We start from the raw sequence: 24,726 nt of genomic DNA on the forward strand, positions 1-24,726 counted from the left end.
TTAATTCCATCAAAATATAGGAGCTCTGCTCTAATATAGATAGTTTCATTTACTCCTTCCTTTGTGCACTATTGTCGGAAATATTACAACTTTATTTGTTATAACCTCAACAATGCTGTTTTTTACTTTTGTTTTTGCAATCTGTTGCTTTTAAATTTTTTTTTGAGGAAGATTAGGCCTGAGCTAACATCCACTGCCAGTCTTCCTCTTTTTGCTGAGGAAGATTGGCCCTGAGCTAACATCTGTGCCCATCTACCTCTACTTTATATGTGGGACGCCTACCACAGTATGGCTTGACAAGTGGTGTGTGGGTCCATGCCTGGGATCCAAACCAGCAAGCTCCAGGCTGCTGAAGCGGAACGTGGGAACTTAACTGCTGTGCCACCGGGCCGGCCATTTTAAATCAATTTTTAAAAGCAAAAAGAGAAAATATACAGTCTTTTTATTTACCTTTTTATCGATCTTCAAGCAGATTTGAAATACTGTCTGGTGTTATTTACTTTTTAGCCAGCAGGACTTCCTTTAGTGTTTCTTGTAAGGCAGACCTGCTAGCAACAAATTCAGTTTTTATCTGAGAATGTCTTTGTTTCACTTTCTTCTCCTTCTCCTTCTTCTTCTTCTTCTTCTTTTTGTGAGGAAGATTGGCCCTGAGCTAACATCTGTTACCAATCTTCCTCTTTTTGCTTGAGGAAGATTGTCACTGAGCTAACATCTGTGCTAGTCTTCCTCTATTTTAAAGATTTTGTTTTTTTCCTTTTTCTCCCCGACGTCCCCCAGTACATAATTGCATATTTTTAGTTGTGGGTCCTTCTAGCTGTGGCATGTGGGACATCGCCTTAGCATGGCCTAATGAGTGGTGCCATGTCTGTGCCCAGGATCCAGACTGGTGGAACCCTGGGCTGCTGAAGTGGAGCACGTGAATTCAACCACTCGGCCACGGGGCTGGCCCTGTCTTCCTCTCTTTTATGTGGGATGCCGCCACAGTGTGGCTTGACGAGCAGTGCTAGGTCTGTGCCCGGGATCCAAACCTGCGAACCCCAGGCCACCAAAGTGGAGCATGTGAACTTAACTAGTATACCACTGGGCTGGCCCCTCACCTTCATTTTTGAAGGATAATTTTGCTGGGTATAGATCCTTGGTTGACAGCTTTTTTCTTTCAGCACTGTGAATATGTTATCCTAGTCCCTTCTGGTCTCCACTGTTTCAGTGAGAAGTTATTTGTTAATTGTATTGTTCCCTTATATGTGATAAATTGTTTTCTCTTGCTGCTTTCAAGATACTCTCTTGGTTTTTGTCAGCAGTTTGACTGGGATGTGTCTAGATGTGATGATCTCTGTGTATTTATCCAGCTTGTAGTTTCTTGAGCATCTGGATCTTAGATGAAAGTTTTTTGCCAAATTTGGAAAGTTTTCAGCTGTTACTTTTTCTGCTCTCTCCTACCTTTTGAGGTTTGAGGAATTTAGTCTCTGAGGCTGTGATCATTGTCTTCATTCATTCATTCTTCAATTCAAATTCAAGTTCATTGATTCTTTCTCTTTTATCTCAAATCTACTATTGAGTTCCTTTAAGTTAATCTTTCGTTTCAGTCATTATACTTTTTAACTACGTAATTTCCATCTCTTTATTGACAGTCTGTATTTAATGAGTCATTGTCATTCTTTCCTTTAGTTCTTTTTTTTCTTTTGAGCAAGATTAGCCCTGAGCTAACATCTGCTGCCGATTCTCCTCTTTTTGCTGAGGAAGACTGGCCCTGAGCTAACATCCGTGCCCGTCTTCCTCTACTTTTTATGTAGGATGCCTACCACAGCATGGCCTGCCAGGTGGTGCTGTGTCCCCACCCAGGATCTGAACCGGTGAACCCTGGGCCGCCGAGAAGCGGAACGTGCGCACTTAACCATTGCGCCACCAGGCTGGCCCCTTTCCTTTAGTTCTTTAAATATGATTTCCTTTAGTTCTTTATCAGTTATCTGGTGGAATGTCCCTCAATTTGGATTTGTCTGATGTATGAATGCTTTTTAATGTGTGTCTTAATGTTCTTGTGTTTTCTGTCTTTTGTAAAGTTGGCAGTGTCAGGATCTCATTTGCTTCTAGTTAGAGATTAATTGGAATGTGGCAGTTTAAATTGTAGGTGGTTCTTGATTAATGACAAGTTCTGATTTGCTCTCTGACAAATGGATTAGATGGGTTGATTGGACTGCTGTTTGTTTTCTAGTAAGCAGCTGCTGTTATTGTCATAATCATACTTACTAGTTTTCTAATAGCAACTAAAGGTTAAGTGCATGCAAATTTGAATTTCTTAGCCGTACATAATATTTGTTGGCTTATGATGAATCTTTAGTTATAGTTTCTGTACTTGAATTAAAAAGACCCTTGTCAGATACCAGAGATTTAATATTTTAAATACAATATTTCATTAAATTTCTGCTGGCCTTACTAAAAGTTACTTGCTTGCAGGAAAAGAAATCCCCTCAAAGTAGCCTAAGAAAAAGAAATACAGATGAATCTCCTGGAAATAAGGTTCAGGAGTGCAGCCCAGACTCATCAGAATGCTTCTGTTGTTAGACGTGGTTTTCTGGCTGTCCCTCTGTGTCTTGGTCTGCTTCGCATCATGTATTCTCTCATTTCTGCTCTGCATATCTCTTCTATTTCCCTTTCTTCTATAATTGCATTTGTACAAAATGGCCAGTGGCTTCTGTAGCCACATAACTGGTTACATCTCCAATGCCCATGCCTGTATAACTGACCCAGCCTCTGTGTGCCAAGCTCAGAATCTTAGGAGGGAAACTTTGATTTGCTCATCCTGGTCCAAGTAGATATGGTGGGGTACAGTCACCTCTTTCTCTAGAATCTATAGATGAGCGGCTGGCCTGGTGATGTAGTGGTTAAGTTCACGTGCTCTGTTTTCAGTGGCCTGGGGTGCACTGGTTGGGATCCCAGGTGCAGACCTACTATGAACCACTTATCAAGCAATGCTGTAGCAGGCGTCCCACATATAAAATAGAGGAAGATGGGCACAGCTGTTAGCTCAGGGCCATTCTTCCTCAGCAGAAAGAGGAGGGTTGGCAGCAGATGTTAGCTCAGGGCTGATCTTGCTCAAAAGAAAAAAGAATCTATAGATGAGGGTAAGTTTTCTGAACAGGGGATGTGGGCCGAGAGTGGCCTCACTAGTACAACTTTTGGATTGGGTTTAGTAACATATTTTTCTTTTGCTGAGGAAAGTCTGTTTAGGAAGCCATTTCCAAAACATTGGTCACACCAGACTTCAGTGTTACATAGAAGATACAGTTTGTTGTTTTAGTGATTTCATTTTGAAATACTTTGTGCATGAAAACAGAAACGTGGCTGGTAAAATATGAAAACTACTTTGTGTACCTTGTATATATATTAACTACTAGTAATTATTTTGAATTGCTGGGTGTTTGTGGTTGCAAAGTCTGGGCTCTTGAGGCCTGTTCTATACTACTACCCAGTTCTAGTTTGCTTTGTGGTCCTTAGCTATTTTCATTGAAAGTTTTTATTGTTTGTAGTATTTTGCCTTTCTTTATCATATTATTGCCCTATCTTAATTATAACCATAGAAGCCTGAACAACTCTAGTCTTTTCCTGATTTTCTTGCCTCCAGTTTTCCCTCTCTAATGCATACAGAAAAGTCTAAAGAAAATAAAGATCACCTTAATTGCCAAACGTTACTACTGCTAACACTTTACTTGTAATCCACTTCAGAGAATGGGACCGGTACTATGTATATAAGTGATTTGGTAATATATTTCTCATATTTTGAAATAACCTTCTACACCAGGATTTTAAAAACTGATTTCCACAAAATTTTAATATTCTGTAAGTTGTTGAAGATATCCTATAGTAAAAGCATTCCAAGGTCAGCAAAGTTTGGGAAATGCTGAGTTTAGTTAGTTCTGTTTAGTTGACTTTTAGATTGCTTCCATTGTTTTACTATAATAAACAATGTGTACATAAATTATTTGTGCATAAATATTTATGTGTATTATTTCCTAAAGTCTGTAGGAACTGTGTCACAACAGTATGAACATTTAGAGAAAGTTTTTATATATTAATATATACAAACATCCTGTATGCATATGTATTTATATAATTTCAAATTAGGATCATACTTTATATATACTATTTTGTACCTATTTTTCATGTTACATATATGTATATATCTATCTATCTGTCTACATATATCATGAACTATGAAGGAAAATTGCATAGAACTTCTGGTTGTATCTCTCTTAAGATATTTATACAGTATGCTTTCATTATATTTCATTGTGGGTGGCCAGCATTTTGAGTACATTCTTACACAACAGAAAGCTGCTGGTGAAGCACTTCTGGAGCTTGCAACTCGAATGGTGAGAACTCTTATCAGTGTTTGCATTTTTAGGGGCCCACTAAACAACACTCTTTTCCCGCATTCAAGATGAGCCATTTGAGAGAAAAAAGGGAATCAGGCAAATAGAGATCCAAATGAATATCATCTTATCATCAAGAAAAAGCTGGGTTGGAGGTGGTTGTTTAGATGTACAGCAGTGTTGGGTTTCCTGTAGCCTCTCCTAAATTTAGACCTTGGAACTGCCCACCAAGGGAAGGATTGTGTCTGCAGAGCATGTCCCTGGCATCATTGCCTTATTCCTTACTGTACCATTCGTTCTTTCTGCTTGGCTCCTTGGTTCTGTATGGCATACTATATGAGAAAGGTAATTTATCTCAGTTTAATTTACACAACCTCCTCATGAGGTATGCCCTGGAAGTTGACCCTTTGTCTGAGTCTCTGATGCTGGGGATTCCAACAACAAAAGATTGATTGGAGCAGGACTTGGTAGTCAATTTAGTTGGCACTCCATTGGGAAGTTCTCTACTTATCTGGTTATTATTTGTTATTATTAAAGTAGATAGTTAGTGAAAGGCAAATAGAGGTGTTTTGAATTAGTTTCCAGGGCCCTCTGTTTCTCTGTCTCTTATGTTCTTTTTTTCCCCCCAAATTTGTTTATGTGTGTGTGTCTGTGTATGTATGTATATGTATTTTTTTTTCCTGAGCAAGATTTGCCCTGAGCTGACATCTGCTGCCAATCTTCCTCTTTTTTTATGCTAGCCACTGCTGCAGCATGGCCGCTGACAGAGGAGTGGTGTAGCTCTGTGCCTAGAAACCGAACCTGGGCCTCCGAAGCAGAGTGCGCCAAACTTAACCACTAGGCCACTGGGGCTGGCCCTCTTATGTTCTGTTCTTAGTTTTTTTGGAGGCCTGTGAGCTGCACATGGCATAACCTTTGAATGTACCTGTTTTTGACTTTCTGGCATCCCAAATCATCAGTACTACCATATTAGGGTCTTAACGGCATTCTCTATTCTTGCATGTTCCCCCTTGTTTTGGACCCATGAACCAAGTGACATCATGTTCCTCTAGATTTTGTGGGGCTAGTGTATGACCTGACTCTACTTGGGATATCTCTGCCTCTCCCATACTTATATTTTATGCCTTTTTTTTTTTTTGAGGAAGATTCGCCCTGAGCTAACTACTGCCAATCCTCGTCTTTTTGCTGAGGAAGACTGGCCCTGAGCTAACATCCATGCCCATCTTCCTCTGCTTTATATGTGGGACGCCAACCACAGCATGGCTTTTGCCAAGTGGTGCCATGTCTGCATCCGGGATCCAAACCTGTGAATCCCGGGCCGCCGAGAACGGAACATGCAAACTTAACTGCTGCGCCACCAGGCTGGCCCCTCCCATACTTATATTTTAGAACATTCGATCTGATTTCTGATCACAATTTTGAACTTGTAGGGCCCCGAAATAGTTTTCTTGTGGTCTTCTAACCTCCATTAAGACCCATTTGTTTCTTCTGCAATGAGTAGGGGACATCCTCAGGGTCCTATGGCTTATGTTATTTCTAGTACAGCTACTGCTTCCTCATCAGCAAGTTGATTGGCCAGTTGACTGGCCAGTGGTTCTCCCTTAGTGTGACCCTGAATTTTGAGCACTAGTACCCTATCTGTGGACGAACAGGGCGTGAAGATATTTCCTCCATTGCTGATGGTAGAATCTCAAACCTCTTTGAGGGTCTGAAATGATTGTTGGCTTCTAAGTGCAGGAGCTTTGTAGTGTCATTGAATACATAGTCATAATTGGCTATAATAATCATCATTGCTACTTCTTTACCTTCTCACAATATGGTTGAGATGCAGCTGCTTGTGTGTTTTGAACCAAGTCATAAACTGCTTGATATTGCCAGGTCTTTCTCACCTATTTTTACTATCATTTTTAATGTGGCTGCCTTGCTCTGCTTGACAGATGGGATATAACATTTTTACAGACACTCTCATGCCCTAAAAATCCAACCATCTGTCTAGACTACAGGTTGTAATTATTACTAGCAGTTTGAGGACAAAATCCTCTGGGGCAGTATGGTCGTTATTGACCTTTCCTTGTAAAATCTGTTCTTCTGAGAGGTCACTTGGATTGGTGGCATGCCTAGATCTGGATATTGAGTCACCCAGTCTTGTACCAGATTTTAAGTAATCCCAGTAACTGACAAGTTGAACCCTAGTTCATTACTGCACTGCTGTGCATCTGTGAGGCCTATGCCATATGTCTCTTTTCCGTGAGTTTAGGTCAGCTCAATAGCTGTAGTACCATATTTCTTTTAGCCTAAGGGTATCGTCTGTTTTAAAATGCATCCCAGTTTCAGATTTTCCCCAGTTTTATTGAGAAAAAATTTACATCCATCACCATGTAAGTTTAAGGTGTATAGCATGATGGTATGGTTTACATATATTGTGAAATGATTACTGCACTAGGTTTAGTTAACATCTGTCATCTCATACAGAGATACTACGTTTTTAAAATGTATGTTTTAGAATTGATGAAATGTAGTTTTAAGGTTAACACTAGCGATTAAAAGGTTTAAAGAGCTCCTTAGCGCTTAGCAAGGCCAAAGCTGGTGCTCCAACTTCTGACTCTTAGTAGTTCTGCCCGCCGGGGGTGTGTCACACAAGTGTTGTGGCATGGATCTACTGCAGAGTCTTGCTGGCCTGGGTCCTGACCAAATTCGCTTGTTTCTCTCCCAGTCTGCTGCTTTTCGTCTAATGTACTTAATTCTCAAGGATGTCATTGCCATCTGAGCCAGTTACACCATTAAAAAATTTTCACTTAACTCTGCTCTTTTTAGTACCACCCCCCCCCCACCCCCGCCCCCGACTTGGTTAATTCCTGATCATATTTTTCTCATGTGGAGTTTAGCAGGTGGTCATCAACATGCCAGACTGTTGCTTGGTATGACTTTGATTGCTTCATTTATCTTTGAAATATTGCTAGTGAGTCCCAGAATCTTTGGTACAGAACTATCCATGCCCATTTGTCTACTTTTCACATGAATTCAATTCTGGTTAAGCATGTGTCTTTTAGTGGTAATGCCCAAAACCCATCTGCTAAATGTAAATCTTTGAAGTCTTATTAAAGGCTCCGTTTTGCTGACATCTCTGGGTATACCATTACCCTGGGAACAGTTGAGGTTGAGACATATTTTGTCCTCTGCTAGCACATGTAAGCTTTTACATACTGTTCACCTGGATTTTCCAGGCTGCAGAGACAGTGCATGGTCCTGTCCACATCCGTTACTGCTTCATGAGGTGTACTCTGTTGTTTACAGTTTGTAGAGGCTCATCTAGGAACTCCATCTGTATGTCCAGGCCGGTCAAGACCAGACATCTGTGACTTTGATTTCACGTGGAGTCCCTTCCCTGGCTTCCTGGGGCTTTAGCTGTCAGGGATTTTACCTGACTTCTGTAAATTATTGGTCTTAGTAACTGCTCTGCTAAATCTTTGGCAATCTTAATTTGATCAGACCCCTAACACCTATTAAATTTAAAAAGAGTCCCTTAAATACAGTCAGTGTCTGTTTCCCCTGCCTCACATTTAAATCGGCCTCTTTAAACTGATATTTTTGTTTATTCCCTTTTGGCTCACTTAATCTAAATTCTCATTTTCCCAAAGCCTTCATCCTTAGGAGTCGTAGCCTCCTTTTGCTAATTTAAGTCCCTGTGTCACTAATGAAGTCCCGTGGGTCCTGATGGTCAGTTGTCTTCTGGAATTAAGGCTGACTACTGTGACTGAGCAAAGTACCAAGACTGACCGTGAGAAGGTGCCAGAACAAAGGGTGTAGGCTTCCCTAATCCTAAGGCTGTCCACTCTTCAGAGAATCAGTTGGCCTGCTCTCCAGGACTCGTGCCAAGATTGTATGTTAACCCTGTTTTGAATCTTTTTTATTTTTTTTAGATTGGCACCTAAGCTAACAACTGTTGCCAATATATTTTTCTCTCCCCAAATCCCCCCAGTCCATAGTTGTATATTTTAGTTATGGGTCCTTCTAGTTGTGGCATGTGGGACGCTGCCTCAACGTGGCCTAATGAGCGGTTCCATGTCCGTGCCCAGGATCCAAACCGCTGAAACCCTGGGCCACCAAAGCGGAGCGTGTGAACATAACCACTCTGCCACGGGGCCAGCCCCTGAATCTTAACTAGAGCCAGCTATAGCTTCTGCTTTCTCGTCAGAGTTGGGTACTTCAAATTGATAGCTTACAACCCTGCTGGCAAAGTTTATGGCTTCATAATTTGGGCAACTCCAGTTATTTGCTCTGAAAGAGTGCCCTGACTTCACCTGGTGATGCCTGGTTGACTTGAGTGTCCCCACATCCCTAGATGTCAATCAATCTCATTCTGTCTGGCTGTTCTTCCACCTTGGATGATGCTCTTGAATTTCTCGTTGTGGGGTTCCATCTGATTGCTTCACTGCTTGTTCAGAACTTTCAGCATGGGCCCATGCATCAGTTTTTTAATATATCCTTCCAAAGTAAACCTTGTGTTTGTATCCTAAACAGCATTGAATGAAGGATCTTCTAATTCTCTATGACGCCACATGAGGTGTGGTTGGTTTTCCTGAGCTTCTTAACTTGCTCACATATACTAAAAATAAACCACTATAATCTGTGGTTAACTGAGTGGGTAAGTCCTGGTTCTTATAGTCTGAAAGAGCCTAATAAATACATAACTTACTGAAAAATGAAAGATAATTATAGTTTTAAACATTTGACTTTCAAAGTTGTTTATCTGCATGTAATAAGTAGTGAAAAGACAATAAGCCCCTGAAAATCCTAGCTTAGTAATGTATAGTAATTTAATTTTTTCAGTATTTTACTTATAATTGTGGAAAGACATGAAAGATAAAAAGCACCAAAAATAACTTTGGCTAAAATATTTCTATTTTTGACTCTGTATTTGAAGTGAATTAGTTATTTTATTTTCTTCTTTTAATAGGGTTACACATCATTTTGGAATGACTGTATATCATCTGGATTACGTGGCTGTATGTTAATTGAATTAGCGTTGAGAGGAAGGTTACAACTAGAGGCTTGTGGAATGAGGCGTAAAAGTCTATTGACAAGAAAGGTAAGAGGCGTGCTAAATAACATACCCTTTTTTTTTTTTTTTAAAGATTTTATTTTTTCCTTTTTCTCCCCAAAGCCCCCCGGTACATAGTTGTGTATTCTTCGTTGTGGGTCCTTGTAGTTGTGGCATGTGGGACGCTGCCTCAGCGTGGTCTGATGAGCAGTGCCATGACCGCGCCCAGGATTCGAACCAACGAAACACTTGGCCGCCTGCAGCGGAGCGCGCGAACTGAACCACTCGGCCACGGGGACAGCCCCTAAATAACATACTCTTTTTAAAGAGTTTGTGCTGCCTAAAAATGAAGTGTTTCTATTGATAGCTTTCAAAAATTAAAAAAGTTGATTTTAAAGTTGTCTTTATTGAATTGTATTTCCATGTCTTTCTTGCGTTCTTGGTTTCTTCATTCTTTGTACATAATGAATAATGTTATTTGTTGTCAGGATTGCTGGCCTTTGCATCTTACGTATGCGAGAAGACTCCAAACTTCACTTCCTGCTTTTGAAAGCCATAATTTGGAAAGACTTGACATAACTTTCTTTTAAAACTCATTGTGTAAATTAACTCTCCATAGGCGGTTGATCTTTTTAGCAGAATATGAATACTTTTCAGATCTTTGCCTTCTCCACTGTGGTCTGTGAACAGAGGTATTACAGTCATGCATCGCTTAGCCACGGGTATATGTTCTGAGAAATGCGTCATTAGACTATTTCGTCATTGTACGAACATCACAGAGCATGCTTACACAAACCTGGATAGTGTAGTTTACTACTCTACTACTCCAACTACGCTTAGGCCATGTGGTATGGAGCTTACGGGACCACCATCATGGTGGTATGCAGTGCGTAACTGTATTGGCTAGTTTATAGAATTTTAACTTCAACCACAATCTCAAATTTTAAAATTGTTTCTCTTCTAGTCTGTTACTGTTTCTTGGGGGCGTTGTGTTTCAAAACTGTTTTTTCCTTAATACAGTGTCCCAAAGAAATCCAAAAAGTTTTTGGTCAGAACTCTGCTTTTTTGGATTGCTATGTTATAGAGAATAATAATCCTGAGGCAAAGAAAGCCAAGAATGTATTCTTGAAAATTATATGCAAAGTAAACATAGTGTAACAGAAAATATTCTTCATGGGAGTTTTAAATTAAATCTAGTCTAGTCATTTAAAGTCAAATGAACTGACATGAGATTAGTTTTTAAATTACTGTTAACTATATCATAAATCAGAATGTAATTTTTATTTCATTTTACTGTGTAACTGTCGATTTATGGAGGAAAAAAACCTTAAGAATCTGCCATTATAATTATCAATGAAATACATAGGTTGCTACTAATTAACTATAGCAATTATAAGTAATTTTGCATTAATGTTATGGAGCCCTGACCTGAATTGAAAAGATTTTGATACTGGTTCTTTTTGTGGGACCAGTTTTGTGTTGGTTATCAACAAATTATTTGCTCTTTTGTTCATTTATTCATTCATCATATATTTATTTACCACTTAAATCTGCTGTTTACTGTGCTCGACTCTGGGAATACAGTGGTGACCAAGAGACTTATGCGCCCTGCTTACATGGGCTTGTTATTTCATCTGCTTGTTTGTGTGATCTTAGCGAGGTAGTCAGTATGTCTCTTGGAAAGATACTCCAGTATGATTTAATTTACTCACTTAAAAATAGTTATTGCTTTTATTTAGATAATATATATATATATAATACTTAGAAAATCAGGTGGTAGTAAAAGGCTTATAACACAAAATAACCATCGCTAAGCACCTTCCTCACTCCTTAGTCCTGCTCCTGGGAGGCACTTATTCTCAGTCCTTGTGTTAGTTTCCTAGGGCTGCCCTGACAAATTGCCACACGCTTGGTGGCTTACTACAACAGACGTCTGTTCTTTCACTGTTTGGAGCCGCAGTGTGCTCTTCCTTTCCTCTCCTAGTTTCTGGTAGCTCCAGGCTTTCTTTGGCTTCTGGCCGGATCTCCCTCTGCTCTGTCTTCACATTGGCTTCTCTTCTGTGTGTCTCTATGTTGTGTGCCTCTTAGACACTTTCTTTATATTTAGGGCCCATCTGGATAATCCAGGATGATCTCATCTCCAGATCTAATTTAACTTAATTTCATCTTCAGAGACTTAATTTTTGCAAATAAGATTTGGGGATTAAGTTCTTGGGGTTAGGACACGGACACCTTTTGATGGCCACCAGTCAACTTGCTACAGTTCTCTTAGCTGTTTCTTTTGGAGTTTACCTCCATATTTCTACTCCTGTCCCCTCATCTTCCTAATAGAGTTCTTTCATAATTTTTGGCAAAACAGTAATGATTTTTTATATTATTACGATTATGTTAATGTTATTGTCTGCAGAGTTAAGTTATATCCTATGATATTTTTCTTTGTTGTATAGTTTTTTCTAGAGTTAATAATTCTTCTTTTTAAAGTTTTCTACGTACCCATCCTTTTTCTTACATGTTCCATCAGAGAAAAATTAGCATTATTAATTTTCAGATGTTCAAATACATTGATGACTGCATTAAAATTTGCCTTGTGCTCCAGTCTAGACTGGTTGTGCTTTGGTTCTCCTGGGACTTTGTGTCACTTTTTTCCAGAAAACAACCTCCTGTTTTCTGGATCTAGTATTTTCTTCTACCCTTGTGGAAGGAAAAAGTTTTGAGATTTTCTTTTGGTCTTTTCTGATGTTAAAGGCTTTCCTTCACATGTCTTAACATCCTTGATTATCTGTTCATATTTGAGAATGAGGCTCCCCCCTCCAAGAAAAAAAACACTAACTAGAAATTATATATGTGGGCAGAGAATATTTACTAATAGGCCACACATTAGTGAATTTTGTTAAGGAGTTGAGAACTTACTCATTGAAGTAATTGAAGAATTTTAAGCAGAAGCAGTGGAATGTCATGATACGATTGGCTTTTTGGAAAGATCAGTGAGGAGAATGGATTGAAAGGGGCTAAAACTAGTTCATGGAAATTTAAGTTAATCTAAGTGAAAGATAACCAGATTAGTCAGATTACAATAACTGCAGAGGTGATGGAGAAAAATTGTCCCTCTGAGAGAGATTAGGGGACAGAATTTGATAAGAAGAAAGATCCAGCTATACCCAAGTTATTGTGAGCCTGGTATGAGACCTGTCTCAAAGGAGTGGGCGTGAGGTGGGTTTGAGGACAGATTACAGTGGCTTTAAGGAGTAAGTGGGAAGTAAGAAGTGGTGGCATGACCAGTTTGTAGACTTACAACTTTTTCTCCCAAAGTTCTCCTTTCTTTTTTCTTATTCTCTCTGGCCCCCAACTAAAAGCATAGACTAGAATGACACTGTCCAGTAGAACCTTCTGTGATGATAAAAATGTTCTATATTTGCACTAATACCATAGCCACTAGCTGCATGTGTCTATGAGCCAGATGCTTAAAATTTGGCTAGCGCAAATTGAGACGGTGTAAATAAAAACACATACTGGACTTTTGAAGACTTGCTATGGAAAAAGAAGGTAAAATATCTTAATTTTAAAATATTTTTTACATGTTAGTATTTTGACTATAGTGGGTTAAATCAAATATATTAAAATTAATTTCACAGGTTTCTTTTTCTTTTTTGATATAACTACTAAAAATTTTAAAAGATTTGTGGCTTGCATTTGTGGTTCCACTTACATTTCTGTTAGGTCATGCTTTCTCAAATAGATATTGTATGTATTTTTTAATCTTTCAGAAGATTGAACAAAAAGGGTAAAGGGCACATTGTTGAGGGCAAATTTAAGAGAGGACTGTTGCATTTAAAAAATAATATTGTTAAATTTCATGGCCTTTTAATAGCTAACATAAAATAATGTAACAGACATAAAGTAATATAACAGATTCAAATTTGATTTTATAGAATTTCAATTAAGAATTTGTTGCTTATCCAAGAACATTAGTGAAGGCTATAGGAATATAATACTTGGCTAAAGCAGTATAGTATTTTCCTCTGTTCATCCCCCGTGTCTGGATTTGTCCCCTCTTAAGATAAATTCTATATCCCAATGTAGTTAAAAAAGAATTTGATAGTATTTAAAAATTTTATGTAATCAAACCTGTTGCTATTTTCTTCAAGGTTTCTGTTACAATTTTGAAAAAACCTTTCTCATCCCCAAAATTATATTTCATATTTAAATCTTTATCTTTTATTGTGGTATAAGCTCTGAGGAACCAAATCTTACTTTTTACTTCTAATTTGATAGCCAATTGTTTTAAATAACATTTAGTGAAAAATTCGTTTCTCCATTGATGTAAAAACGCCACCTTTATCATATACAGAATTCTTATATATAACCGAGGCTCTTTCTGGAGCTAATAAAGGTTTAAAAAATGAATTTCTGGATCAAATAGCCCCAGGTTCAACAATGAAGTGAATTACAGTGAGTATAAACTGTTTTAGCATTTTCCTTTACTGATTATTGCGTAGTAACTTTATTTTCATTCATGATTGTAGCTAATCTGGTGAGTTTGAATATTGGATTTCCTTAATAGAGAATTAATTTAAAATCTGAACTTTGACATTGTATGAACTCTTGGGACTTTAAACATAATGAATTATTTGCATAATTAAGTTTTTTGTTTGAAGAGATCAAGTCAGAGAAAAGGAATCGGGATCATGTCTTTCTTATTGCTTACGTTTTAGGTGATATGTAAGTCAGATGCTCCAACAGGGGATGTTCTTCTTGATGAAGCTCTAAAGCATGTTAAGGAGACTCAGCCTCCAGAAACTGTCCAGAACTGGATTGAATTACTTAGTGGTAAGTTTCTTTGTATAAACTAAAAACTGAATTATGTCTAAGAGTTTTTTGTAAAAGCTTAAAATGCTTTTGAAAGAAACGTGGGCAAAATAGCCAAAAGCTTGTTTAGTTACTTAGACAGACTTGAAAGTTATCAGTCACTGAACGGGGAAAGTAGTGGTTTTTAAAATTTCATCCCCTTTAACAGACTGTTGAATGAGATGTAATATTCTTCCTTAGAGCTCCTACCGTTCTTTATCTAAATGACCTTATGCTACCTTATTCTGGATAGGCTAGGTTAAGCTGTGGTAACAAACAGCCCCCAAACGTCAGTGCTCTAAAATACCATTTTATTTCTCACTCATGCTAAGTCCATCACAGGCGACTTCATTCTCACTCTGGCAACCCTGAGTGGATCCGCCACCATCTCAAGCATTGTCAGTCACTGTTGTAAAGGGAAGAAGAGCATAGCACATCACTTAAGTTTCTACTCAGAAATGACACACAGTTAGGTTTCATTGGTCAGAGCAAACTGTATGGCCTCCCCTAACTTGAAGGAGACAGGAAAGTGCAGCTGTAGGGGAGAACCTGAAATGTTTGGGTGATGGCACTAATGACTATTACATTTATATTAAAGTTGTTTGTGTATTTGTCTAATCTTGTAGGTAGTGGGCTGCTTGAGTATAGGACCCAAGTTATGTTGCTCTCCTCTCTACTGTTATGTAAAACAGAACTTCTGCATACATGTATTGTTATTTCGTTTCATGTTCAAGCATACTCCTGTTTAGAGGAAAAACATTTGGACCTTGTCAGAGATTGGTAATTAACATGAATTTTTCTCACTTATAAATAGTTTCTAAGATAGTTGTTCTTCTGTCAGTAAAAGATTTTGAGTTTTGCATGTTTGTTTATTTAAAAATTGAATACACATACCCCATTCTTAGCTAATGGAGTAATAATGGGCACTCTGCACTTAGGGCAGCCTTCACTCTTCCTTCTTATTGGTAGAGAACATAAACTTATTCACACAGTCCTCTTGATGATTTTGAAATTTTTATTTTGACCATCCTTTTTAGATCTGCTGATACGGTTTTTTGTTACTTCATTAAGAGCAACTTTAACTCTACCCTTTTCCCCCTTCGTGTTTGTGATATTGATGTTGTCTTCAATTATAATTTCTTTTGCAGGAATCTTTTAAAATTACTTTGCTTGTTTGATGAGGATTTATTTGGTTAAAACTAGATAATATAATCCACAAATCCACTTACACAGCACATACCAGTACAGTACGTCACTGTGTCCATCACATTCTCAGTCCCCTCTGGGTTAGCTTTCCACTTATGCCTGTTGGCGACATGGCAGCCATTTGACAGAGACTCAGGGTGTTAACATTAACTCCATGTGTTCAATATTAGTAGATACAATTTTTTTAGATAAAAATAGAGTACCCCAATGGATCCTTTTGCACATTCTAAGGAGATCGCTGGCCTGGGCACTCTTTGGGTCATGCTCTATGTTGTGCTGCCATTGGTGGCTCATTACCACTTCTGTGATTGCAAATTAGAATTTGTAATTGGTTTCTTCACTGGCCAAAAGGAGAGTTTCTCAAAGTTGTAGTTAATTTTTCGGCAGACAAGTCCCAGTGCTCAAGTTCTTTTTATGGAATATAGTGAGTTTTGCCTTAACATTGATGTTATTGTGCCACTTAGCATATGGAGATGTTTTCAGATGCTCCATCCATCAGTGATCTCTCTATCTTACATTACATGTGCTAACAGCACTTTGGGCTTTGGTTTAATAACCAATTCCCATCAGATTTCCTTGGACAGTTTATATACCTTAAATTGAGTTCATTAGTATGAATTCAGTTAGTGTGGCATGCAGAGGTTGAATCTCAACATTTAAGGAGGCTGTATACTTCTTAAATTTATCTGGTACATAACATTTTGTGAAAGTAACTTATCCAGTAATCAATATAAATACTGCCTGAACTTGGTTATCAACTTGGGCTCCTTGTGTATTGTTCTCACCTGATTGAGGAGTAAAAAGACGGCAGGAGTCTCAGTTTTGTATGTACAGTGAAGGTTTTGTCAGTGTCCATTTGAATTAGGAATTTGGGTTACTGTGAGGCTAATACTTTTTTTTTTTTTTTTTTTTAAAACAATATCCTGTAAGTTTAGGCCAGAATATCGCCTTATAGCACTTTAGTTGCATGTTTTGGACATATATTAGAAATGAATCGTAATTTCAGCATACAAAGGAATTCAGAGTGAGAGAAGGAGGACAAAGCACATTTCTTTTAAATTAAGAAAACAACTACTTCCTACGTAGTTAACGTGCTGATAGCAGCTTGGTGATTTTTTTTAAAACAGCATTCTTTTTATTGTGGTAAAAGGTACACATCACAACACTTAACCACTTTAGCCATTTTTAAGTGCTCAGTTCTGTAGCCAGCTTGTTGATTTTTAAATTTTTAAAAATTTCAGTTGCTTCAAGGTAATGAATGGTATCAAATACCAGTTATTGCAGCAATACTGACATAAGTGCTATGAAACTTAGGAAAAAAACGTGCTTCCAGACTAAAAGAATCTTAAAGTCCATTGGGGGGAACAGTTGTATGTTTCTCATAGTTTGATAACAGATAAGAGTTTAACAACCTGGTTGTCTGAAAGTGCAGTGCTCAGAGAAAAGAGAAATCCTTGAGAGCTTTGGTAGTTGGAGGAGGAAGGGGAACTTGGATTAGGCCTTTGAAGGGTAACAATGAGACAAAAAGAAGGAAGTGTTCCTGTTCAGAGCCATTAGAGGGAGTAGTAAAAGACCTGTCCTTACACGGCTAAGTCTGCGCTTGCTACTTGGTTTTCAAAACTGTGTGCTATGCCATATTGTTGAGAGGTATGTGCATAGGCGGTAAGATTATATGTAAAGAGAAGAGAATGATTAACAGAAGTCAGTCTGGTGATTGCCTCCGAGGAGAAGGCACACGGGCGGCACTCAAAAGTACTGATGAAGGTCTCTTTTATCTGGGGTGGAGGGATACCTAGAGGTTCATTTTATTGCTACTTACACTGTATGTATATACATCCTAAAACTACCGATAAATTGTGGACATTATTTATGTATCTCATTAGTCAACAATTTAATAAATATACATATATTAGAGACAAAGACTTCAAAATGTTTAAAGACTGGCTTTCTGCAATCTTAAGACATGTAGTTGATCACTTTGGTCACAAGGTGTCACTAGAGTGCCACATTTATGAACAAAGCTGCTTTTAGTTTTGTAGCTTGATGTCGAGGAAGATAGAAGATTTTTGTAGTGAAATTATTTAGGTGCCTGTCAGTATGTCATTTACACTGAAGTAATTGTTGGGCAACGGATATAAGTGATCTTTGAAGAACTTTTCCTCTCTGTGTATACTTCTCACAATTTCCTTTACAAAAAGGTGAACTATAAATAAATTCTATGCATTTTAAATTCTCGTGCTTAACTTATAGTCTTTTCACATAGACAATGAATAATTTAGGGACTGATCAGTAACAATATGGATCACAGTAACATCTTTTAAAAAATCTAGAATTTTGAGCACTGTTCATTCATCAGGCATTTATTGTAAAGTATTTAAAACATATTCAATATTCTGCTTAAATTGAAGCAGCTAAATTTTTAGTAGCTAGTAGAAGTTAAACCTTTATTGTATCTTCTCTTTACTCATCCAACTACCCTCCTCTCATCCCAATTTATAATGGTGTCTTAAGTATGCTAATCTCGGGGATCACTTTATTCTTTGGATTTAGCTTAATTTGGTTCTTTTTTAAAAGGCAGAAATCTCAGGGTGCCAAGACGCTTTCACAGAGTTATTTCATTGCACCTTTTTTTGGGTGCCAAAAATAGTATTAAACAATATTTGCCTGTAACCCATACTGTTTCAGCCTTCTGCTTATGAGATTTCTTCATTGTTTTCAAATATTTGAAGAGATCTGAATAGCATTTTTGTTGGAGTTGAGCACACAAGGTTTGCCCTTTTCTAGGGGAATGCTACAAAAGAAGATGATGTCTCAGTCCTTTTTTATTACTTCCTCTGAGGCAGAAGTGATTGCCCATGAGAAGGTCCAGTCATAAATGGAACACCTTATTTGAAGGTGGGTCTGTCCTGGCTCTTCCTGTTTTTAGAAGCAACACTAAACTGTAAGGCAGCATATTTTGCACTTGGGGAATTTCTCACAGGAGCTTCGTAAGCATTAGCTCGTTCCATTAGTTGCAATGTGTAAGATTTACTTGTGGATAACGTGTGGATAAACCTGAGTATGACTTCAGTAAAATAGACAGTAAGTCATAAACTGATAATCTCATTTATTTCCCATGAGGAAGAAAAAAATTGTAGCAGCATTAGAGGGATTTTTGGTTTTTTTAGGTCTTCAAAGAAAAATTTAACTATGAGTTTCTCAGAATACTTGATTTTGTTTTTTTCTTCCTACCCATATTGTTTGGGCACAGATGCCCAAGATATTCTCTGAGGCGTAGAATAGTGAGTTGCCAGGGAATAGTGTTTCTTTGATAATTGACAAATTATTATAAGCATAGTTAATTAATCTTAGACTTGAACTGCAGTTTTTTATAGGCTTTTATGTAAATTTGACTACTGATTATTTTATGTTTATTAATTTAAATTTCCAAAAGTCAATTAAGAATGTCAGAAAACACAACCTAGCCAATTCTAGCCTACTGTGTTAGGCTGCCTACCATGTGCCAATGACATTACAAAACAAAACAAAACCCAAACTGTCTGGTGAAGGGTGCGGCAGGCAGGCATTTTATTTATTGGGAAGACAGTGGGTTGGTACAACAATTAAAATTCTGCATGTAATCATTGCCTATCTATTTTGTTGTTTTTTCTGCATGGAATGCAGGCTCCTCTTCCTTTCATAGGATGACTTATGCTGGATTTCAGGATTTAGCTTGAAAGTTCTTTCCCCTGTAACTTTCCTAGAAATATCCCTTAACATCAAACCCGAGTAATTTCTTATTCCTCTGGGCACTTTGTTCATATTGTTTTTATGGCCTTATGTACATCTTATTTTAGCCAGTATGGTTAGTTGTATTATGAATCTGTTTCCTTCACTTGATTTTAAGTTCCTACTGTGTTAGAAATATGTCTTACTTATGTTTGTATTCTCAGTGCCTAATGTGATTTTTCACATCGTTACAAATATGGTAAATTCTTTTGGCTAAAGTGCTGATTCTGTATGTGGATAAATAATAATAGCTTAAATTTATCGAGAGCTTACCACCTACCAGGCTCAGTTCTGAGGACTTGATATGTCTTTGACTCATTTAACCCTCATAATAGCGCTACACACTCGATACAGTTGTTATCCTCATTTTATAGATGAGGAAACAGGAGTAGAGAGGTTAAAGAACCTTGCCCAAGGTTGCCCAGCTAGGAGATGACCAGGTTGAGACCCACATCCGACCAGTCTGGCTCCAGAGCTGCTTGTTATAACTTGTCAGGCCATAAGCTTCATCGAGTAACTGTTAATTATTTCTTAACTTTAAATGTAGGTGTGGTTTGTTTAACATCTGAAATGGAAATAAGTAGAATTTCATTTATTATTGAATTATGTTTTTTTCATATTATTAGGTTTTTAAATTTAGTAGGGTCCCAAACACATTTCAGCTCTTTTCCTTTTTGAAGTTACAAAGGAAATTGAATGCAATGATAGTTTTTCTTTTGTGGAAGCAGGTTTGCCAGGCCTTTTTATTTGAATGCAGGAGGTGACTTCAACATACTAATAATTCATGGTACCAACCCTTCAGTATTTGACAACTTTTTTGAAGTCCCTAGTTTTATAGAATGAATCACAAAATGCACAACGGCAGTTCCAGATCATTCATTCTTTTTATTGTTTTCCGTTTTTTTTTTTTTTTGTGAGGAAGATTGTCCTTGAACTAACATCTGTGCCAATCTTCCTCTGCTTTTTGTATATGGGGCACTGCTGCAGCATGGCTTGAAGAGCGGTGTGTAGGTCCATGCCCGGGATCCAAATCTAGGAACCCTGGGCTGCCGAAGTGGAGCTAACGAACTTAACCACTACGCCACTGGGCTGGCACCTGGATCAGCTTATTTTTACGCTTTGTTAGGCCAGGTCTAGAGTAGCCTTTACTCATGGGCTAGTTTAGCCCTGCTACTAAGGTGTGATCCTTCTGGAGTCCCTTCTGAATGTTTTGGGTTTTCAGTGAGGCCTTTCCTTTCAGGCTATTCGCACTCAAGTTTTTCCCAGTTCTATGTGAACTCTTGAAATTGTTCAGCTGACAACTTTCTGGTCGTTTTCCTTTGCCCAGCCTTGTGGAGTTTCTCACCTTAACACGAGCAGCCTTGTTTTCAGCCAGACTCAAGGGAACACCATTGCAGATTTCTTATTCTGCATAGCTCTCTCTTCTCTAGTATTGTGCCTTGCATATTCCAGTTGCTCATGCCTCCCAGAACTCTGATCTCTGCCTTCTTAAGCCAGTGTGACTCCTGTGCTCTGCTTGGGGTCTTCCTTCCTGCTCTGCTGCCTAGAGTATGCCTTCAGGTAGTAAGCTTGGGCAGTAGTAGGGCTCACTTAGGTTTCTCTCAAGAGAAACTTTCTTTTGTCTATTTGTTGCAGATTGGTGTTTAACAAAAAGAAACATGTTATTTTGCTATTGGCTGCTTTTTGACAACAACTGTGGAGAGAGGCCAAACATAATTTAATATTTGGCTCATTTGGTCTTTTGAGTAACTGTTGTGCCTGAAAACAGGCCAGGTGTTTAGAACCCAGGGGCCTGTCCCTCAAGCGGTTCATGGTTTAGTTGGCAAGAAAACATAGTTGGATTTTCTTCTATTTCTCTGGAGGAAAGAAAATCAAATTTTACTGTTCATTTTAATAAAAGTACAAAATTTTATTAAGTTAGCAGATGATACTTTCATTTCTAACTTCTGAAATCTTTTGTTTAGGTGAGACATGGAATCCATTAAAATTGCATTATCAATTAAGAAATGTGCGGGAACGATTAGCTAAAAACCTGGTGGAAAAGGGTGTATTGACAACAGAGAAACAGAACTTCCTACTTTTTGACATGACAACACATCCCCTCACCAACAACAACATTAAGCAGCGTCTCATCAAGAAGGTACAGGAAGCTGTTCTTGACAAATGGGTAAATGACCCTCACCGCATGGACAAGCGCTTGCTGGCCCTCATTTACCTAGCCCACGCCTCGGATGTTCTGGAGAATGCTTTTGCTCCCCTTCTGGACGAGCAGTATGATTTAGCCACCAAGAGAGTGCGGCAGCTCCTCGACTTGGATCCTGAAGTGGAATGTCTGAAGGCCAACACCAATGAGGTTCTGTGGGCGGTGGTGGCAGCGTTCACCAAGTAACTCTGCTCAGAATGAAGTGTTCTCTCTCATGTAAACCAGTAGTTTTTCTTCTATTGACTTCTGGTTTTCTGCAATTTGTACTTTCCACACTATAATTGGCTTTTATTTTCTAAAACGGTGGGTGGCTTTTTCTTTTTTGTATGTATGCAGGATTCTGCTGGTACGAGAGGCCTTCCTCTTTCTGTTTTAAAAAAAGTCTTACTGCCACATTGGCATTCCATTCCTTCTTGCCATTCTCACTGTTCCCCGTTTTGGGTTTCTGGTATGCTTTGACTTTCAGAGTACCTCCAGTCTCCTCACATGCACATCTTTTGGATTACCTCAGGTTGAGTTTTCCCACGTGTGCATGTACATCTAGCATTCTGCCTACAATTCAGACAGAAGTCACAAAAAGGCCTTTAACTCACCAAAGGTAAATCTCTGTATCTATTAGGACATTTTATACATAGACCTCAGTTGAGATGTATACTTAGCAAAATTATTTTTAAATTGAAACAACACAGTAAATAATATAAAATGCCCCTTGGATTTTGCTTCCCATGTAAATCTATTGTATTATTACACTTGTTATAATTTTAACTATTAAATCATAAAGGTCCAACTGTTTCACAAAGCCAGTTTGGGATGGGCTGCATTCCAGTTATGCTGTATAGTTTGAATTATATATAAATTGCCCCTTCTTCTGGCCACCCCTGCCTCCATCTTAGTATTTTGCAAGATTTAATTAGTTGTACACCTGGTGCCCCTCAGTTGCTTCAGTCATTATTATTTGATGGCAGAACAGACCTCTCATCATTGAAGGAGAGAGAAAAGATGTGTCTGATTGGTCCCAAGGTTTTTTTGAGCTGTGCCATTCATGGCACTTTTTGCCTATGCATCTCCTTTTTTGGATTTTTTTTGGATCTTACTATTTTTATCATTTCTGTAGGGAAGAGGCTTGTGACCAGTACTAATCTTGAGTACAGTTTTTTCTTTTTCTCTCCACAAGTAAATTAATGTCTGCTCTTGAGTGTCATTTATCTACTCACACTTCAAATCAAATGTCAGTCCTAGCAGATGTTGCATGTAAATTGTTAGCAAGTAATGACTACAACTCAGATGATTAAGAATTTTGTAACAGAAAGCTCTGCTATGTTTTGATTTTTCTATACAATTATGATAATTAGCACATTGTAAGACTATAAATCTTTGCTTTTTAAAGTTTATTTTTACTATTTCCTTATCACTGTTTATCGTATCACCATTGGCTTCATAATGTAAATACTATATATTGAACAAATTAAATGTCAAATTTTTTATTATCATAGTTCATGTTAATAGTGGGGCTTTCAGGTGTTTAGAGATTTTTTTGGTTAACATTCAATGCAAAAGTACTAGATGGTGTATAACTCTAGAGTTGAATTTTAAGGGATTCCCTAATATGTATACTATCTTTTTATCTGAAGTAATAAATAAACTATGATCTTGAAAGTGCCTGAATCAGAGCAAGCATGTCATTTGTGTTTTTTGTATTCTACCCTAGTTTTTTTTAATGAAGGTCTATAGCGTGGTAATATTTCAGTGCAGGGGTTGGCAAACTTTTTGTTATAGGGCCAGATAGCAAATGTTGTAGGCTTTGTGAGCCACATATGGTGTTGCAACTACTCAACTCCGCTGAATGAAGGTTGTCATAGACAATACAAGTAAATGGGTGAGGCTGTGTTCCAATAGAACTTTATTTTCAAGAACAGGCAGCTGGCCATGGGCAGTAGTTTGCTAGTCCCCCTTTTAATGCATGTAAAAAGATTTTCTCTCCATTAAAATAACCACCTTTACCTCCAAAGCTGACACTATTGGTGGTAATTAAGTATAGAAACTATTCATTTATAGTTTCTTCCCATAAATTGGACAACTCAACTGATACTAGTATCCTGGAATTTCTTTTCAGGTGAAGATTTAGTTTTTCCCTTGAAAAGAGTTTAGAAGTGAGGCAGTGGATGTTTCTGAGGTATTCTTCACTTCAGCAGCAGCGTCTACATTCTCAAGCAAGGGAGGAGAAGGACGTTGCCTGAACTTCTGTCAGTATTTGTTACAGAGCATGGTGCCCCATCAGCTCTACCAGTGTGGCCCTGACTTGAGTACGTGTTTTTATGTCCAGAGGAGAGGAAAAGTAGGGCAGTCCAGGGGGGAGAGTGTTGATCTAGAACGCTTTCCCCTATAAAATGCTGCTGCTTCCTGTCTTCCTGAAAGCAGTAATGGTGTGCCTCCATGGAAATAGTTATTCTGTGTGGTAGGAGCAGTATCTCCACAGGTGTTTGCCACTTTGGTTAAAAGCCTTCAGATCCAAGAATCAGGCAGCGATTTTTAATAACATCTACATAAAGATCTGTCGTGCAAAGAATCTGCTGCTTTTTGACTTCTTCATATGTTGTTAAATTTGATGAGTGTTCCTTAAAATAACCTGATCTAGAACAGTGCTCTCACAGAAGGGAGAAAGAAAACACACTCTGTGCCTAGTAAAGTATTTTACATCTTGTTTTGACCTTCCCAAACCCCAAGTACTATCTTCATTTAATGAAGAGCTGGCTTGGAGAGGATGATTTGCCCAATCTTATGTTATCTCGTGTTTGAGCTGTTAATGCTGAAGTGATTGTACTCAATTTTTCCTTTTCTTTTTGGGCACTAGGACTGGGTTGCTTTTCTCTAACAGAGACAAAAACAGCAGGCATGCAAGAATTTCTCATGGTAGTGCAAAATACAGTGATAAAAGGATATCTCAGCTTTATTCTCTATGTTCTCAGAAGAAAGAAGCATTGTCAGATGTCAGATGGCCAAGAAAGCTCCTGGCCTGCTGAAGCATGATTTCCCAGTGGTCTCTGACACATTCCATTATTCAGTTTTTCCCATTGTTTGTGAACAGATGGGTAAGATATACTCTTTTTAAGTACAACAAACCTTTGAATTTGATCGTCACCCAAAGGAAAGTGAAAGAGGCTCCTGTCTGACTGGTTCAGTGGCAATATTGGACCGTTAAGTAATGACATCCAGCCTGATGATGGCAAGGGTCCATGACTGCTAGTGATGTCTACTCTTGCCCCCTGAACATAGAAACTGCTAGTCACAAGTCT

General features: G+C 38.2%; 1 protein-coding gene across 1 annotated transcript in view; it reads left to right on the forward strand.

The window, feature by feature from the left end:
* Positions 1–23,103, forward strand: part of GOLPH3 (golgi phosphoprotein 3) — a 52,526-nt gene extending 29,423 nt beyond the window's left edge. Inside the window, exons 2-4 of the mRNA XM_044779459.2 lie at positions 9,328–9,459; positions 14,124–14,238; positions 21,195–23,103. Coding sequence (XP_044635394.2) covers positions 9,328–9,459; positions 14,124–14,238; positions 21,195–21,619 — 672 coding nt within the window. The 3' untranslated portion in view covers positions 21,620–23,103. The remainder of the gene's footprint in view (positions 1–9,327; positions 9,460–14,123; positions 14,239–21,194) is intronic.
* Positions 23,104–24,726: the final 1,623 nt, after the last annotated feature.

The sequence above is a fragment of the Equus asinus genome, chromosome 10 (genome assembly GCF_041296235.1).
Source record: "Equus asinus isolate D_3611 breed Donkey chromosome 10, EquAss-T2T_v2, whole genome shotgun sequence".
In the NCBI taxonomy this organism is placed as follows: domain Eukaryota; kingdom Metazoa; phylum Chordata; class Mammalia; order Perissodactyla; family Equidae; genus Equus; species Equus asinus.